Raw genomic sequence first — 16,857 nt, 5'->3', positions numbered from 1 at the left:
GTACCATATAGAGAGGAACGCATACACATAAATATTCATGTTTGCAAATAAGTTACATCTATTCATATTTAGCCCATATGAAGAAAATAATCACCTTGCATTTACAAGATTCACCAAAACACACACACTCGCATAAACACACCGCCCCCCCCCCCCACCGCATTAACACAGAGCTACCATTCTAGAAATTCAACAATAAGCAGATAGAGGTCGGGGGCAATTATAAACCAAGGCTATGAACGCTTTGACTTTTATGGACATAAAATATGTCTAGCTCCTGAAAATTAAAACCTTTTCTAAAACTCTAAAATACACAAATCCTGTTCAGATTTTAATTACCAGGACTCACCTTTTGTTGGATTTGTTTGTCATTTTGCTATTTTTAAAGTATCTTATAGATTTCCCTCAATTATTTATTTATTTAGTTTTGGCTGCCTTTGGTCTTCGTTGCCGCGCGGGCTTTCTCTAGTTGCGGCAAGCGGGGGCTACTCTTTGTTGCGGTGCGCGGGCTTCTCATCGTGGTGGCTTCTCTTGTTGCAGAGCACGGGCTCTACGCACGCGGGCTTCAGTAGTTGCGGCACGTGGGCTCTAGCGTGCAGGCTCAGTAGTTATGGCGCACGGGCTTAGTTGCTCCGCGGCGTGTGGGATCTTCCCAGACCAGGGCTCGAACCCGTGGTCCCCTGCATCGGCAGGCGGATTCTTAAGCACTGCACCACCAGGGAAGTCCCAGATTTCCCTCAATTTATCTCAACACCATTAACTACTTATTTAAAATTCCTTAACTGCAAGTCTTCTTCTTAAGTTTTCTAGTGGAAAAAATGAGTCAGCCTGGGGTCTTACCTATCGTTTTCTTTTTGTTAACCGCATTGTCTGCCTTATGTCGCTTCTGTTACAGAAAGAAAAAAAGGTGTTAGTTTCAAAAGTTCCTGATGAATAACTGAAACAGCGAACAATAAGATCCAGCGAAAAACAAGACAAGGAAGCCAACGGGCAGCTACACTAATGTCCTAAAATTCAGTTCAATGGTCGTGATCCAGCGCCACTCACGAAATTCAGAGACTAACACCGTACATGTAGATGCGGTTTAAATGCTTGTATTTTGGTTACAGCAAGGAAAAAACACTTGGAAGCATAAAACTTTCTACTCCTTGATTGTTTTAGATCGAACTAAAAGAATTATTCTATAAGATAAACTAACAACAAACAACTGAACTCATTTTATTGATAAAGAACTTTGGAGGCAAAGTACCTCTGCTTTGATTTGTACTGCATTTATTCATTTACCTATTCCCAGAAAAATGTGCATGCATGTATGAGAGAGAGGGGGAGACAGACAGAAAGGAAGGGGAGAAGGAAGAGCCTGAAAAGAGGACAGAGAGAAAACAGGAAAGAGCATGAATATGGCTGTAGCCAATGAATTTGGAGATGCACTGAAGTATAAGGAGGGAGGAGATTCTTGTAAAGTAACCTCAATGCTGCTCTACTAGACAGCAATTCAGTCTTTTATGGACATAAAATATGCTTTTATATTTGCTACCCAGACTAGCACGCTCTCAAGGAGGATGTAAGGAACATCGGCAATAAAAATCAAAGCGGGTCCATAAACCTAACATCAGGAAATACAGATTGAACTACTTCTGTTTCACCGTATAGTTCAGACACTGTGTGCACACATTCTGTCCCCAAAAATACCATCATGAAACTTGAGAGCCTAGTTAGCCTATAGACCAACCTTTCTGTCCTAAAATATCCAAAGCAGCAAATAAGTTGTAAGTTACATTCAATAAATGTTTTTATTATCTGAAAGCAAAAACTTACAAAATCTTCTACAATCTCTTTGATGCCTGCGATTGTTAAAATAATGATCAATGGCACCAGGGTGGTATATCTTCCTGTTGGAGAAACATCTGGAATTTGCTGTAAGATAGAGAGACCAAAAGCGGGAAGTTGGCAAATTAAAATCCTCTCCAAGAAAAAGAAAATATGGCTCACACTCCTCGCTCCTCTGCAGTTCTGTTGCATTCATTTCTGTTACAAAGCGATTACCTTATTTTAAGAGCTAGCTAAGTCCATTACCTATTTTTAAAATTCTACCCAACGTTGTTTTGTGTTTGGATCAGAAAAGAGGGTTAGAAGTCAGATCCCACAGTCTTCTTTCAGTGCCTCTTTTCGTAACTGCAATTATCCTTAAGCAAGAAGGATATACCTAAAGAAGTCTCCCTTTATGCAAAGATCCCATTTGTTCAAGCAAACAGTAATTGGATGAAGGCACATTTCATTCAAGTCTGATGACCCTTTCTCGGTTAAGTGACCTTTTTAGCAAGATCTTATTTTGCATACAATTAAGGTTATGAATTTTAAGTAACTTTTTAAAAAATGTCACCTGTAATAAGGCAATGAAGAGGAAGAAGGCATTGGCAGCTCTCCTGATCTGCTCGTACAAGAATCGAGGTAGAAACGTCAACACGCTGTACTTGGCCGTACTGTGAGGACAAAGGAAAACGCTGCTATAAGTTATGGATGTAAGTTCTAAAACACAGGAAAACAAAGTTTCCAAAATTACACAAGTGATTGTAAAAACAACATATTTCAAAACTCAGGACAAGAACATTGCTGTGCTGGCCCTCTCCGTCTTGTAAAAAGACACCTTTCCTAAGAAAATCTTTCTAATGGGATCTCTGTTTTCAAACTTTGATACATACGTGTTCATTTAGTGACACACGGTGTAACCAGGGAAATGTATCCACCTTCTAGGAGCCTTGTGCTATGAACACACTCTGCGTATAAACGATGTCTGTATAGATAAAGATACGTATCAAAGATCACAAAACAGAAAGAGGCACATGTTCCCAAACCAGTAATATACGAACACAGAGAGAGGTGAAGCATCTGCCTAGTAACTCACACAAACCAAGGTAGAATTGTTACCCCAGGATTGCTGAGTCACTACAGTTCTTATCACAAAGCCGCTGATTCAACGTAGAACGTCCACTCTATCAAGCACGCCCTGGTAACGGGCGTGTAGTTGACAGTTCAATGTGTCCCTCTGGACACTCAACACAGACATTTTATGCTCAACCACACCTGAATGAACCCCCCTTCCACACATCCTTCATTCAGCCACCTTCACTCACTCCACTTCCATGTGAGACATCCTCTCCTTCCACGCCGTGTCTCCAGGACTAATCTTGCCCTCCCATGAAGTGTGGTCCAATTCGCAAAGGCTCTTCTTCCTCCAAGTCACAGGGTGATGTTTACACCTCCGTAATATAGTCTCTGCTTTGCTTTGTATTATATTTATGTACCCCCAGAATAGATTCTTGGAACAGTACGAATGTTTACTTTGTTAAAAAAACAAATAACAGACCCAAAATGGAGTCACCTGTGCTCAGCCCACATCATCAAACTGAGACTCGATGCCTGACCTAATTGCAGCTTCAGCCTGTTCCAGGAATCTAATCTTAACCAGTCAGTCTGGAATCACCTGGTCAGCACTAGGGAGGTTATCAACCTGATACGCCCCAAAGGAATGTGACTTTGCCCCAAACAATTGACTCTTAGCTAGTAACTTCCTTGTCCCACTGTTTTTTACCTATAAAAGTCTTCCACTTTGTACAACTCTCAGAGCTACTCTATCTGCTCGATGGGATACTGCCGAACTCATAAATCACTGAATAAGATCTTTAAAATTTACTCACCTGATTTTTTTTTTTAAACAACTTCTACTTTGTATGTTCCTAGCACATAGCAGATCATCAACGAACAGTGCAATAATGGAAAGGCATAAACTGGGGACCTGAGGGATAAAACGAACCATACCTCCTTTAGCTGCTCAAAGCCTCATCCATAAAAATACCTGCCGAGTCTGAGCTCACCTTCTGAAGCCACCTCTTACCTGAAGTACAGTCTTGAGAGGTTTTCTGGGTTTAAAATACACATTAATTAGAAGCACCAAAGAGAAGAGCCAGGCGCTCAGAAGACAGAGCACCTGAGGCACATGTACTTCTATAACACCTGACGGTGACCAAACCTGGAGTGACCGAATGAAATGCCAAAACTGACAACTCGGGCTTCCCTGGGGGTGCAGTGGTTAAGAATCCACCTCCCAATGCAGGGGACACGGGTTTGAACCCTGGTCCGGGAAGATCCCACATGCCGTGGAGCAACTAAGCCCGTGCGCCATAACTACTGAGCCTGTGCTCTAGAGCCTGTGGACCACAACTACTGAGCCCGTGTGCTGCAACTACTGAAGCCCACGTGCCTAGAGCCTGTGCTCCGCAACCATAGAAGCCACGGCAATGAGAAGGCCGTGCACCGCAATGAAGAGTAGCCCCCTGCTCTCCGCAACTAGAGAAAACCCGCACACAGCAACGAAGAACCAAAGCAGCCTAAATAAATAAATAAAATAAATTTATTTTTTAAAAAACTGACAACTCAAAACACACAGCAGCCTGAGGCCATATGATGGGGGCGGTGGGGAAGGAATGGGATGGGATGGGATAGCTCCATGTACCATTTGTGGCCACTGCTGCAGGGAAGATCTGGTGTCACAGCCTGGTGTTTTGCAATACACAATGATTAAGAGTCATCCTTAAGACAGAATTATTTCTAGCCTTCTTCTGAAGGCGCTGTGATACTGTGATTTATTACAAGAAACATATATTTGGTCTTCATCCCAGTTACTGGCACAGAGCTCCTAAAACCTTTGGGATTTCTGTTGTGTTGAGAGCGATAAAGGTATCTTTTGTTATGTCAATGAGGTGACTCACGGAAAGTCCCTAGGTAACCTAAGGATGGGGGCTGGATGGCAGGGGAACCAACCACATGATTGGAGGGTTGAAACTTTCAGTCCCACCCCCTCCTAAGAGAAAAGAGGGGCTGGAGATTTCAATCACCGACAGCCAATGATTCTATCAATCACATGTCTGCAATGAAGCCTCCATACAAAACCAAAAGGACAGGTTTGGAGAACCGAAGACCCAAGGGAAGATCTGATGTTGCCATTTACGTCTATAGACCATCTGCTGGCAGAATTCCTTCTTCCTCAGGGAGGTCAGTCTCTGTTCATTCAGGCCTTCACCTGACGGGTGAGACCCACCCACATTATGGTGGGCAATGTGCTTTACTCAAAGCCCACCAATTTATCCATAAATGTTAACCTCATCCAAAAGGTACCTTAAGAGAAACACCTAGAATAACATTTGACCAAATGTCCAGGCGCCCTGGCCCAGCCAAACTGACACAGAAGATTAACCACTGCACGCATACCCCGATTCAGTGGGTCTGGAATGGGTCTGAGATTCTGCATTTCTAATGAGTTCCCAGGTGCTGGTCTGAGAACCACACTGAGCAGCAGCTACCCCTGAGGAGGTAGATGTGTTCGAGTCACCCATTTGAGTTCCACCCAGCTGAACAGGATACAATGTAACTGGATTCCCCGGGGGAAAGAAAATTGACAGGATGAAAGGGGTGCGTGAAGAGCTTCCCAGCAGAAGAGTTTGTTCACCAGCTGAATTCGTTACCCCAGAAGATTCCCCCTCAAACTGCACGTGTCAGCCTCCCTGACGGCCCGGCCAGGCACTGGCTGCAAGCACATCTCAGGCGTTTAGTGAGTCTGTAGGGCCTGGGGCACGGGGAGAAAGGACCAGGAGAAAACAGGACTGTTTCCCATGGCTCACCCAGCTTCCCTCTAAGTATCTGTTAGATCAGTGTTTCCCGAAATCAGGTGACATGAAGAACGACCAGGGACTTGTCAAAAATCCATCCATCCATCCATCCTTCCACAGGTATTTACTGAGCCTTATCTATGTGCCAGGCACCATGCCCAGCACTGCGGGGAATCAAAGGGTCACAAAAGCATTATCGCAAGGGAATTACATTCTAGAGACAAAACGACACTTTAAAACCAAATAAAATATGCGGCAGGATAGATAGTGAAGAATACCGTGGAGGAAAACAGACCAGGGATGGAGGACACAGAAGAGGACACTGTGGGGTGAGGGGGGCGGGAGCAGGGGAAGAAGTTATTTTCGACAGTGATCAGGGAATGTGTCACTTAGAAGGTGACCTGTGAGCAAAGGCCTAAGGGAGGTGACGAAGCAGGAACCAGCCACGTGGATGCACAGAAAAGAAATCTGCAGAGAGAGGGAACAGCGCGCACAAAAACGCTGAGAGGGAGGGCAGCCGCCGTCCTCCTGCTGCAGGGGCAGGGAGGGGACCGGGGGGGCGGGGCGATGGGGCTGACTCAGGCCCTGCAGCTCATGTCCCCACTGGCCTTTCTGTCTTCAGGAGACAGGAAGTCTCTGCAGGACTCCGAGGATACGACAAGGTCTGCCGACAAGGCCAACCTGCAAACCTCTCTCTGGGCCCCTGACCCAGCAGGGAAGGAACCTGGCTACGTGTGTGGTGGGCACGTTCCTCGTGGAAACTCTTAGGAGCTGGCGAGTATGGGCAACAAGCATCAGAAAACAGGGCCTGGAGACACGTGGGTCAGGGGCTCCCTCCTGTCACAACAAAAGCACTTCCAGAATCTGACCTCCGGAGGGCAGCCCCGGAACCAACCCCGGGGTGATGCCTGAGTGCAATTTTCCAGCCGGGAGAAAAACTCCAAGTTGACGGCTGTCCTCCAAAGGCAAGTCTGACAACGCAGGAGCTGCCCAAAGACTAACTTCTCTGGACCACAAGCTCCGGAAACCCAGCAACCAAACTAGCTTAACACGCTCCTTCCAGATGTGAACAGTAACCCACACTGGGGTGTTCTCCTTCTCTGGCCTCACGTGGACAAATACATTTCTCGTACGTGCCCAAGGTAGCCTCAGCAGTCAGTGTTTACTGGAAGACCGGGGGGCCCCTTTAAACCCCTTCACAGAAGCTCACTCTGTGAGCTGACCAGTGGCTCCATGACCCTGTTCTGGGAACCCTCCCTCTCCCAGCTCCCTGCAGGAGACCTTCCACCTTTCTGCTCTCACATGTTCGCTCAGCAAGGAGTTCCGGATTACTGAAGGTAAAAGACACGGCCTAAGACGGCCATTCATGTCCTCATAAACAGCTTCATTCATTTATCCCTTAAGAGTACATTACACACCAACCCCTAAGAAAGAGCCATGAGACCAGTATATACAAAGCCCCCGGGGGACCCCCTGCCACTCCCGTTGACAACGGGCCTCACCGCACACCTGGGACTCGCCCAGGAGGACGTGCCGACAGACAGCCCGCCGCGGACAGGTCCTCTCCCCTGCCGTGGACTCCTGACGCAGTCAGTCGCCCCTCCCAAATTATATTCTGGAAACCTTGAACGCAAAAATCCCTGATCACCAGGGCCCGTCCACTGTCAAGATAGGCCCACCTCACTAGAAGGTTTTACTTCATTTTACTGAGCTACTGAAATTTCACCAGTTACAAAGAACAGACTAATAAGCTCATTTCCAAACGTGGACGTGTTTATTTTCAACACTTTTCCAGTTTGTCTACAACTGGAAAAGAGGTGCTAGATACCGCCTGGCCTCATAACCTGTTCCCAGAATGCAGTCACTGGACCTGGACCAGTACTGAGAGCGCCGTAATTACTCACAGCACTTCATCATAGACCGTGCGGCCTGAAAAATCAGCCTAGTCTTTACAATACACATCCAATGAGAAAAATGGGTTGAGTCCTAATCGATCAGCTTATAAATATACCTTTGAACATAAGTTCAGAAATTAGACACCCCTGTAATTCCCATTAAACAGCATGAGTGTCCTGTTCCTATCACATTTCTAATTTGGTTTTTTTTTACTCAATACATTATTCAGTGAATAGCTTTGGACACAAGGCAATTTATCTCACATAGAAACGTGGGCTGAAAAGAAGATAACAGAGAGAAGGCAACATTTTGAGCACGGAGCTCGCTGCCAGGCGAATCTTTCGGTGAAGAAAACTCCCAGGCAAGCAGTCCCGAAGGCCAGACATTAGACATGCCTACGGCTAACATCTTTAAACATGGCACCGTGGAAGAGTAGGTTTGATTCGTTTGCTTTACGAGAAAACTTGGCAACTTTCTGCTACAAAATCAGAAGAAAAGGAGTTTGAGACTCTGACTCAATTTTACATGGCAAATCTCAAAGGATCCCTTTCCATGGGATTTCCCATCTTCAGTAAAAAGATACAGCAAATACCTCTTATGAAACTACCTGGCCTAAAGGCAGACAAGCACAGGAGTCACAGTTCAGGCCCAATCCCACCACTGCCACCAAAGAAAAGCACTATGGGTCAGTCTATTGAATTACAACACCCTTGGCCCTTCACTGAGAACTCAGTATATCCTTTCCAAACCCAGAGAAACAAGCCCTAACAAAAGGAAAGGGTTAAGGCTGCCCTGGAAGTCAAAGGTGTGACATGACTCTGAAAATCAGTTACGGGAGCAGAAGCGCTCAAATCCATCCTGCAGGTCTCTGCCCTCAGTCACAGAGGCGGTGTCGCTGCTGGTCGCAAAGGGAGGTCACCGTGACTGTCCAAGAGGTCACTCCCAAGCAGGTAGAGCCCAGGAGCTCCAACCATGAGTGACATCTACATGGGCGACCAGCAGAGGTGGAGTCAGGGTGCAGAGCTCACTGGTGTGGGACACACACAAACCTCACTTGGAGCTGAACGTAAAGCAAGTCTGTCTCTCCTTTATCATTTTATTTTTGTCTGTTTCTCACATGACTGCCAACCTTCATCCAAATGTTTAATTTTTTTTTTTTTTTTTTTTTTGCGGTACACGGGCCTCTCACTGTTGTGGCCTCTCCCGTTGCAGAGCACAGGCTCTGGACACACAGGCTCAGCGACCATGGCTCACGGGCCCAGCCGCTCCGCGGCACGTGGCATCTTCCCGGACCGGGGCACGAACCCGTGTCCCCTGCATCGGCAGGCGGACTCCCAACCACTGCGCCACCAGGGAAGCCCCAAATGTTTGATGTTAATTACAAATTTCCTGTTGGGTTCTGTGCACTTTCCTGAATGCCGGATAAGCTAAGGATGCTGCTGGAGTTCCCGGAAGTGAGCACACCCATGGAGGCGCCGGTCAGAAACTGAACACAGAGACACGAGGGGCCTAAGTCTTTACGTATGGGATTCGACAGCATAAAGGCCAATCTCAAGGGCACCTGGCTTCTGACTCCCCACTGTAAACTGGACCCACACATTTCACACTTCTGCCTACTCAGGCACCATTAAAATAGTAGAAAACTGTGTAAAAATATACTGCCACGTTTTTAAAATCTAGGAGCGGAATTATCAGCTAAGGAGTTTCTCCACCCCCCCCACCCCCAAAATAGACTCCTTTCTGCTTTTGGCAAGAAAGATGTCTCCTTGCCTCTAAGATGCCTTCTGAGAATGAGCCATGGGAAAAGAGGGGCATGCAGAGGGGCCTGGGGCCTGAGGAAGGGCCCTGGGCTGTGAGGCCGGCAGCCTGACCTACCAGAGAAGACAGGTCAGCCCATTTTCAAGAGAGCACAGGGTCACTGCATTCGTTGGGGTTCCCCAGAGAACCAGAACCAATAGGATGTATATGTACATGTATGGGCTCACACAAGTCCCAAGATCTGCACTCAGCAAGCTGTAGACCCCGGAGGGCCGACAGTGTAGCTCTAGCTCAGAGGCAGGAACAGACGACGTCCCAGCACGAAGCCTGTGAGGAAGGAACAGTTCCCTCTCACTCAGCCCTTTGTTCTATTCAGGCCCTCACCTGATTGGACGAGGCCCACCCACACTGGGGAGGGAAATCTGCTTTACTCAGTCCATGAATCCAATGTTAACCACATTCAAAATCACCCTCACAGAAACACCCAGAATAATGTCTGACTAAATACCCATCAAGTTGACATAAATTCACCATCACAGTCACCTATTAGGCAGGACTGACCTCGGAGAGCCTCCTGGAGAGCAAGGAGGTACCTGGGGACAAGGACACTCAGAGCAGCCAGTTTGGGGGCTCACCCCACCACAAGGACACTGGGGCTGGTGAGCAGTACTGTGAAACACCTCCTCCAGCTTAACAGTGCCGGGACCCGGCCCTGCCCTGCCCACCAGAGGGCCCAGGACCCAGCCCCGCCCACCAGCCGCGAGCAGCCTCTACACACGGCAGGGCCTGGCAACCAACCAGAAGGGGGGCCGGCTGCACCCACCAGCACACCGACAGTAGTCAGCGCCGCCACAGCAGAAGGGCCCATGCAGCCCACATAAAGGGTACCCCTAGAGCACACAGCTCTGGTGACCAGAGGGGAGTGCCCTGCTGGTACCCACAGGGCGTCTCCCACATAAGGCCACTTCCGCAAGATCAGGAAGCATAACCAACCTACCTAATACATAGGAATAAAAGCAGAGAATGAGGCAAACTGAGGTGACCGAGGAATATGTCCCCAACAAAGGAAGAAGAAACCCCAGAAGAACTAAGGGAAGTGGAGATAAAGCAATCTCCCTGAGAAAGAGTTCGAGGTAACGACCATAAAGATGCTCAAAGAACTCAGAAAGGGCTTCCCTGGTGGCGCAGTGGTTGGGAGTCCGCCTGCCGATGCAGGGGACACGGGTTCGTGCCCCGGTCCGGGAAGATCCCACGTGCCGCGGAGCGGCTGGGCCCGTGAGCCATGGCCGGTGCGCCTGCGCATCCGGAGACTGTGCTCCGCAACGGGAGAGGCCACAACAGTGAGAGGCCCGCGTACCGCAAATAATAATAAAACGTAACAAAAGGTTGCAAAATATACAGTGTTCTGATGCAAAAAATAAGAATTGATATGTAAAAAACAAAAATGTTCCAGGAGAAAAATGAGACAGGAAAAATAAGTTATACTAGAAAGGAGACAAACACGATATACTACTTCACTAATTCACCCTGAAGTAAGTAAGTTAAATCTTCATCTATAAGAGAATTCAGAGAGATGTCTTCTAAACGTAACTTAGAAATACGGTGGAAACCACCAAAAGAATTAAAAACAGTGGTTGCCGTTGGTGGAACAGAACCAGAATGGGAGAGACAGGGCTGGAAGCTACTGATTTTCGTGATAAGCTTCCACAGTATTGGAACTTTTAACTACCTTATGTATTATTTTAATAAATATTTTAAATAAAAATTAATAGTACCAGATGTAACTGTCAAGGGGCCATCAGTTCTTGGATGTTCAGCTAATTTCAGGAATGGTTGTACATAAGGAGCTGTTTATTAGAACATGAAATTAGGCTGAAGACCTAGTTTACTCGTATACTGCTTCCCACCACAAAATGAGATAGTTACACTCATATCTGATAGTAATCCCTTCAATCACCTCCTTCCGCCAGCAGCAACTGTGCCCCGGGTCACGGACAAAAGGAAGGGAATTTTAACCTGCCCTCCATGAGTCTAACGAGAAGCAAACACCCAGAGCCTGGCACCCAGAGTACAAAGTGTTTACACACTCGTTGCTTTGAGAAGAGCAGTCTGGCTTTCAGGACGGGAGTCTTCACCCTGTAACTCAGCCCACGGGAGAAATGAGAGTAATGTTCCTCCCCCTTAAATGGAAGTCACTTTATTCTGTAGCATTTTAGCTCTTATTCAGTTCTCTTGCTTCCTTTCATCCTCTGCTAAATTCCTAGAACATCTCTCTTCTTCTCATCAAACCACATCCTTCTCTTCTGAGCCAACAGCCCAAGGGGTCACCTTCTCTGCAAGTTTTTCTCTATTCATGTCTACCCAGCGCACAATCATTTCAACTGTGTGTGTGAGTATGAGTGTGGGCGGGGGTGAGGGGTAGGGGAAAGAGAGCAGGGAAAGCAATTCTCTCTCCTCTGACCGTTGAGCTCTAGGTTGGCCGCATCAAATAAGTATTCCCTTAACCCCTGTGCTTGCCTTGCGGGTGGAGAGCCCAGAGCACACCTCAGACCAGCAGCAGCACAGCGCCCTCTGCTGGCCGGTCGTCACCGCAGTGTTTCTGCCAGGTAGACCTCACTGCCCCATCCAGTCTGAGCCAGACCACGGTCCTCAGTCGTTCTCCAACAGAAGCTTCAATTCACCCCATGCTCAGAGAGTTCAAATCCGGGGCGGGTACAAAACGCACTAACCAGGAAGCTTGAGCTGTGAGCTCAGATCAAGGTCCGCACAACATGAAACTGTGTTAGAACGTGGCTACAGGAAGCAGGAAAGTGATGGCAAGAAATAAAAATACGGTGGGACGCACATATGGCCACCTTACCTTTGATAAAGGAGGCAAGGATATACAATGAAGAAAAGACAGCCTCTTCAATAAATGGTGCTGGGAAAACTGGACAGCTACATGTAAAAGAATGAAATTAGAACACTCCCTAACACCATACACAAAAATAAACTCAAAATGGATTAAAAACCTAAATGTAAGGCCAGACACTATAAAACTGTTAGAGGAAAACATAGGCAGAACACTCTGACATAAATCACAGCAAGATCCTTTCTGATCCACCGCCTAGAGAAATGGAAATAAACCCAAAAATAAACAAATGGGACCTAATGAAACTTAAAAGCTTTTGCACAGCAAAGGAAACCATAAACAAGACGAAAAGACAACCCTCAGAATGGGAGAAAATATTTGCAAATGAAGCAACTGGCAAAGGATTAATCTCCAAAATTTACAAGCAGCTCATGCAGTTCAATATCAAAAAAACAAACAACCCAATCCAAAAATGGGCAGAAGACCTAAATAGACATTTCTCCAAAGAAGATATACAGATTGCCAACAAACACATGAAAGGATGCTCAACATCACTAATCATTAGAGAAATGCAAATCAGAACTACAATGAGGTATCACCTCACACCGGTCAGAATGGCCATCATCAAAAATTCTACAAACCATAAATGCTGGACAGGGTGTGGAGGAAAGGGAACCCACTTGCACTGTTGGTGGGAATGTAAATTGATACAGCCACTATGGAGAACAGTTATGGAGGTTCCTTGAAAAACTAAAAATAGAACTACCATATGACCCAGCAATCCCACTACTGGACATATACCCTGAGAAAACCATAATTCAAAAAGAGTCATGTACCACAATGTTCATTGCAGCACTATTTACAATAGCCAGGACATGGAAGGAACCTAAAAGTGTCCATCGACAGATGAATGGATAAAGAAGATGTGGCACATATATACAATGGAATATTACACAGCCATTAAAAGAAACGAAATGGTGTTATTTGTAGTGAGGTAGATGGACCTAGAGTCTGTCATACAGAGTGAAGTTAAGTCAGAAAGAGAAAAACAAATACCATATGCTAACACATATATATGGAATCTGAAAAAAAAAAGGTTCTGAAGAACCTAGGGGCAGGACAGGAATAAAGACGCAGACGTAGAGAATGGGCTTGAGGACACGGGGAGGGGGAAGGGTAAGCTGGGACGAAGTGAGAGAGTGGCATGGACATATATACACTACCAAATGTAAAATAGATAGCTAGTGGGAAGCAACCGCATAGCACAGGGAGATCAGCTCGGTGCTTTGTGACCGCCTGGAGGGGTGGGATAGGGAGGGTGGGAGGGAGATGCAAGAGGGAGGGGATATGGGGATATATGTATAGCTGATTCACTTTGTTACACAGCAGAAACTAACACACCACTGCAAAGCAATTATACTCCAATAAAGATGTTAAGAAAAAATAGGGTGGGAGACAAGGGACCCCAGTCTCCATCCTCGCTTCCAGGTCCCTCTCCCCCTCTCCCCCTCCCCCGGAGCCCTCCATCAACCTTTGCAAAAGCAAATCCCGTTGCTTCTTAAAACCAAGTCAAACCTCTCGTCAACGTCTTAACCACTGGCCAATCCTGAGGTCATTAGATACTCTGGCCTTTTCTGAGCTAAGAGGAGGTGGGTAGGTGCCACCCTGCAGGGAGGAAGTGGAGGGTGGCGACGGCACCATTCTCAGCTCCCCAGGTCCTGTTTTGTTTTTACCCAAATCTGACCCTTATAGTCCTTAAGAGCAACACGCCAGGACAGCGGGGCTCACACAGCTGTCGGGGAGGGAGATGCCAGCCAAGGGGAGAGCTGAGCAAACACCCAACTCGGTTCAGGAAGGGGGATCCTGCAAGGAGGGAGGTGGCGTTGGGACAAGAGTACAGTCATCTCCGGGACACCACCTAGCAAGGAGCCGCCAGGGGACAGGAGGGGCAGGGGGGGCTCACGAGTGAAGCCCAAGGACATCGCTGTGACCAACGAAACCACCGGAGCATCACGCTTACTCGCTGCTGGATGGACGTGGACGGAAGGCGTCTGAAAGAATCAGTGGGAAGATAGTGGTGACTGTGTTTGCAAACAGTTATAAAAATGTCAGAAGCTTCAATTCACTTTTTATCCTTCTGTTTTCAGTTTTTTGAACAGAGATGAAGGTCCTGTGACTATCAGAGAAGCAAAGCTCTTCTAAAAACCCACAGGTACCAGGGTCCCTGCCCCTCCAAAAGCGGAAACAAAGAAACAGAACACAGGCTGTGTCCCCTCTCATCTCCCCTCTCGCCGTACCTGCCGCCTCCCTCACTGTCTCTGCCAAAGCGGCCTCCATACCTTCTCTGCTGCGGCAGTGGTTGGGCTCCCAGGAAACCTAATAAAACATTTATGCGTGTTTCAATCCTCCGCAGTGGCAGGAAGGTCAAAGCCCCCCCACCAGGCACAAAGCCCCCTCGGGACAGTCTCCAGCACACACAGAAGTCACTGCGGCCAATCCAGGCTGATCTCTTTACCTCACTGGGGTTTTTCATTTCCCCAAAGGTTTAAAAAAACACTAACACGTGTTCCTCAAGGAAGCAAAGCCCAGCGGGCCCTCCACTGCGGCGCAGTGACCCGCATGTGGCTCCCTGGGTTCTCTGGGCCACGGGGTGGGGGGGGCCGGGGTGTCAGCTCCCTCCCCAAACCACCAGGTCGCTGCTCCGGTCCCTCCCCCTCCTCTAACCATCCCCCCACCAGCCTGGCTCCTTCCCTCTGAAGCCCCTCCCCCTGCCGTGGGGGAAACAGGACTTGATTCACCTCCACCCCCAGCTCCCTAGCTGCCGCTGCTCCTCGGGCCTCAGCCCTTCCCATCCTCTTAGGAAGGGACAGTTCTCCTGTCCGCGTCCAAGTCCACGGGCTGCCCTTTAACCCCGGGCACCTCCACCAGGCTCTCGTACCATCCGACGGTCCAATACCTCAGCCTTCCCTCCCGCCCTTCACTGCTGACCCCTCAACCTTTAAACATGCTCACGACTCTTCCTGGCAAGATCTATTTTTATATAAAATCATGCCCGAGCTTCTCCCCTTCATCAGCCTCTCTCTCTTCATCGACTCATCTCTGCGGAAGGGTCCCTACCCACCTCCCTCCTCAAAGGGCCACCCTTGGCTTCTGTACCCTCCTCCCCGGGTACCATGTCCCCTCCTTCGCTGAGGGGCCCTTAGACAGGACCCTCTCGTTCAACATCCCCAAGGGTCTTGTCCCCTCACTTCCGTATCTCAAATCGCCACCAGCCTGTGCACGGTCACCAAATCCACCTCCAGCCTTGACCTCTACCACAAGCCCTCCCTGGACCAATATATTTACCTCTGGACACACCTGCCTGCCCATCCCAGACGTGCAAGGTCAGTGTGGTCCAAACTGATGGCTCCGCCCCCCGTTTCCCATTTGGTTAGTGATTCTGTGATGGGTGCCAGTAGCCAGGCCCAGGAGTCCAGAAAAAAACGCAAAAATAGGAGATGGAACAAGTGACAACAGAGAGGTCAGGCGCCCCCAGTGAACAGAAGAAGAGGGTGGGATTCGGTGGGGATTCTGTTACTTAGAAAAACTAAGAGCCAGTTCATGAGCAACAAACACAAACGTGAACAAAAAGAAAGCAAAGGCTGCACGATTACGTCAAAATTAAGTCTAAGTTCAAAACCATGACTAAGGCCAAAATACTCACTGCAGCCATGTCACCACCAGCATGGTAAATCCTGTGCATTAAGTGACACAGCACAAAGCATGTCAGGCAAAACTCAGGAGCGAGCTGACCCCCAAATTTGTGACAACCTGGTAATAGCATTAGTCTCCTAACTGGATGAGTGAGAACATAGAAGAATGTAATGTAAGACTCTGGAGCCTACAGAGAATCTCTCTCCTCCCAAATGCAGAGGGAGACCTGAGCCAACCTCTCACTCCTAGTCGTAGGGAACGAAGCAACAGGGAACCCGTGACACATTCACAGACCACCTGCCAACGGGCGAGAGACACGGGTCCCGCCTGCCTCAGGCGCTAAGGACGGCAGGCGTGGGAGCTGCAACAGGAACTGGTCAACAGGTCAACGGAACCTGTTCCCCCAAGCCAGGCCACGGACTCAGGATACAGTCACCACAGGATTTCACAGCCAGAACAGCGCTTGAAAGATCTACTTCGAGCCCCTCATTTGACACAAGAGGAAACCTAGGCCCGGAAGACAGGATGCTATGGCCAGATACAGCTGCACAGGTGCAGGAGAAGATGCAGCCCACGGTCAAGGGCAGCTTGAGACCCAGGACGATGGTAGAGGGGCAGCTTGCCTCCGGTGGGTCACAGACCCAGAGAAGATTGCGTTTTAGTAGTCCCCTCCTCCGTGTGGCAAAATTACATTCAGTAACAATCATGAAACTAAAACATATAAAATTGACCGGGAAGCAGCAAACACTGCCTTTATCAAGTTTTATCTGATCATGCCAATAAATACTAAAATCATAGTACAAGAAAAAGCACAACTCTTTGTTATAAAGCAGAAACTAACACACCACTGTAAAGCAATTATACTCCAATAAAGATGTTAAAAAAAAAGCACAACTATCTGTTCCATCATTTTTATATTTACATAACAGTTTGAATTTTGATCCTTTGGTTATAGGCTGCTCCAACATTTACGTCAATAATTGTCAAGTAACT

The 16,857-nt window shown here is 47.7% G+C and overlaps 1 protein-coding gene across 1 annotated transcript in view; it reads right to left on the bottom strand.

The window, feature by feature from the left end:
* Positions 1 to 16,857, bottom strand: part of LOC141277097 (phospholipid-transporting ATPase IB-like) — a 131,283-nt gene that overhangs the window by 22,978 nt on the left and 91,448 nt on the right. The window contains exons 3-5 of the mRNA XM_073795477.1: positions 2,384 to 2,483; positions 1,819 to 1,917; positions 841 to 886 (exon numbers count right to left, since the gene is read on the bottom strand). Coding sequence (XP_073651578.1) covers positions 841 to 886; positions 1,819 to 1,917; positions 2,384 to 2,483 — 245 coding nt within the window. The remainder of the gene's footprint in view (positions 1 to 840; positions 887 to 1,818; positions 1,918 to 2,383; positions 2,484 to 16,857) is intronic.

The sequence above is a fragment of the Tursiops truncatus genome, chromosome 18 (assembly GCF_011762595.2).
Source record: "Tursiops truncatus isolate mTurTru1 chromosome 18, mTurTru1.mat.Y, whole genome shotgun sequence".
In the NCBI taxonomy this organism is placed as follows: domain Eukaryota; kingdom Metazoa; phylum Chordata; class Mammalia; order Artiodactyla; family Delphinidae; genus Tursiops; species Tursiops truncatus.
Note: the sequence above shows the minus strand (reverse complement) of the source record. Positions and strands in the feature narration are given on the sequence as shown.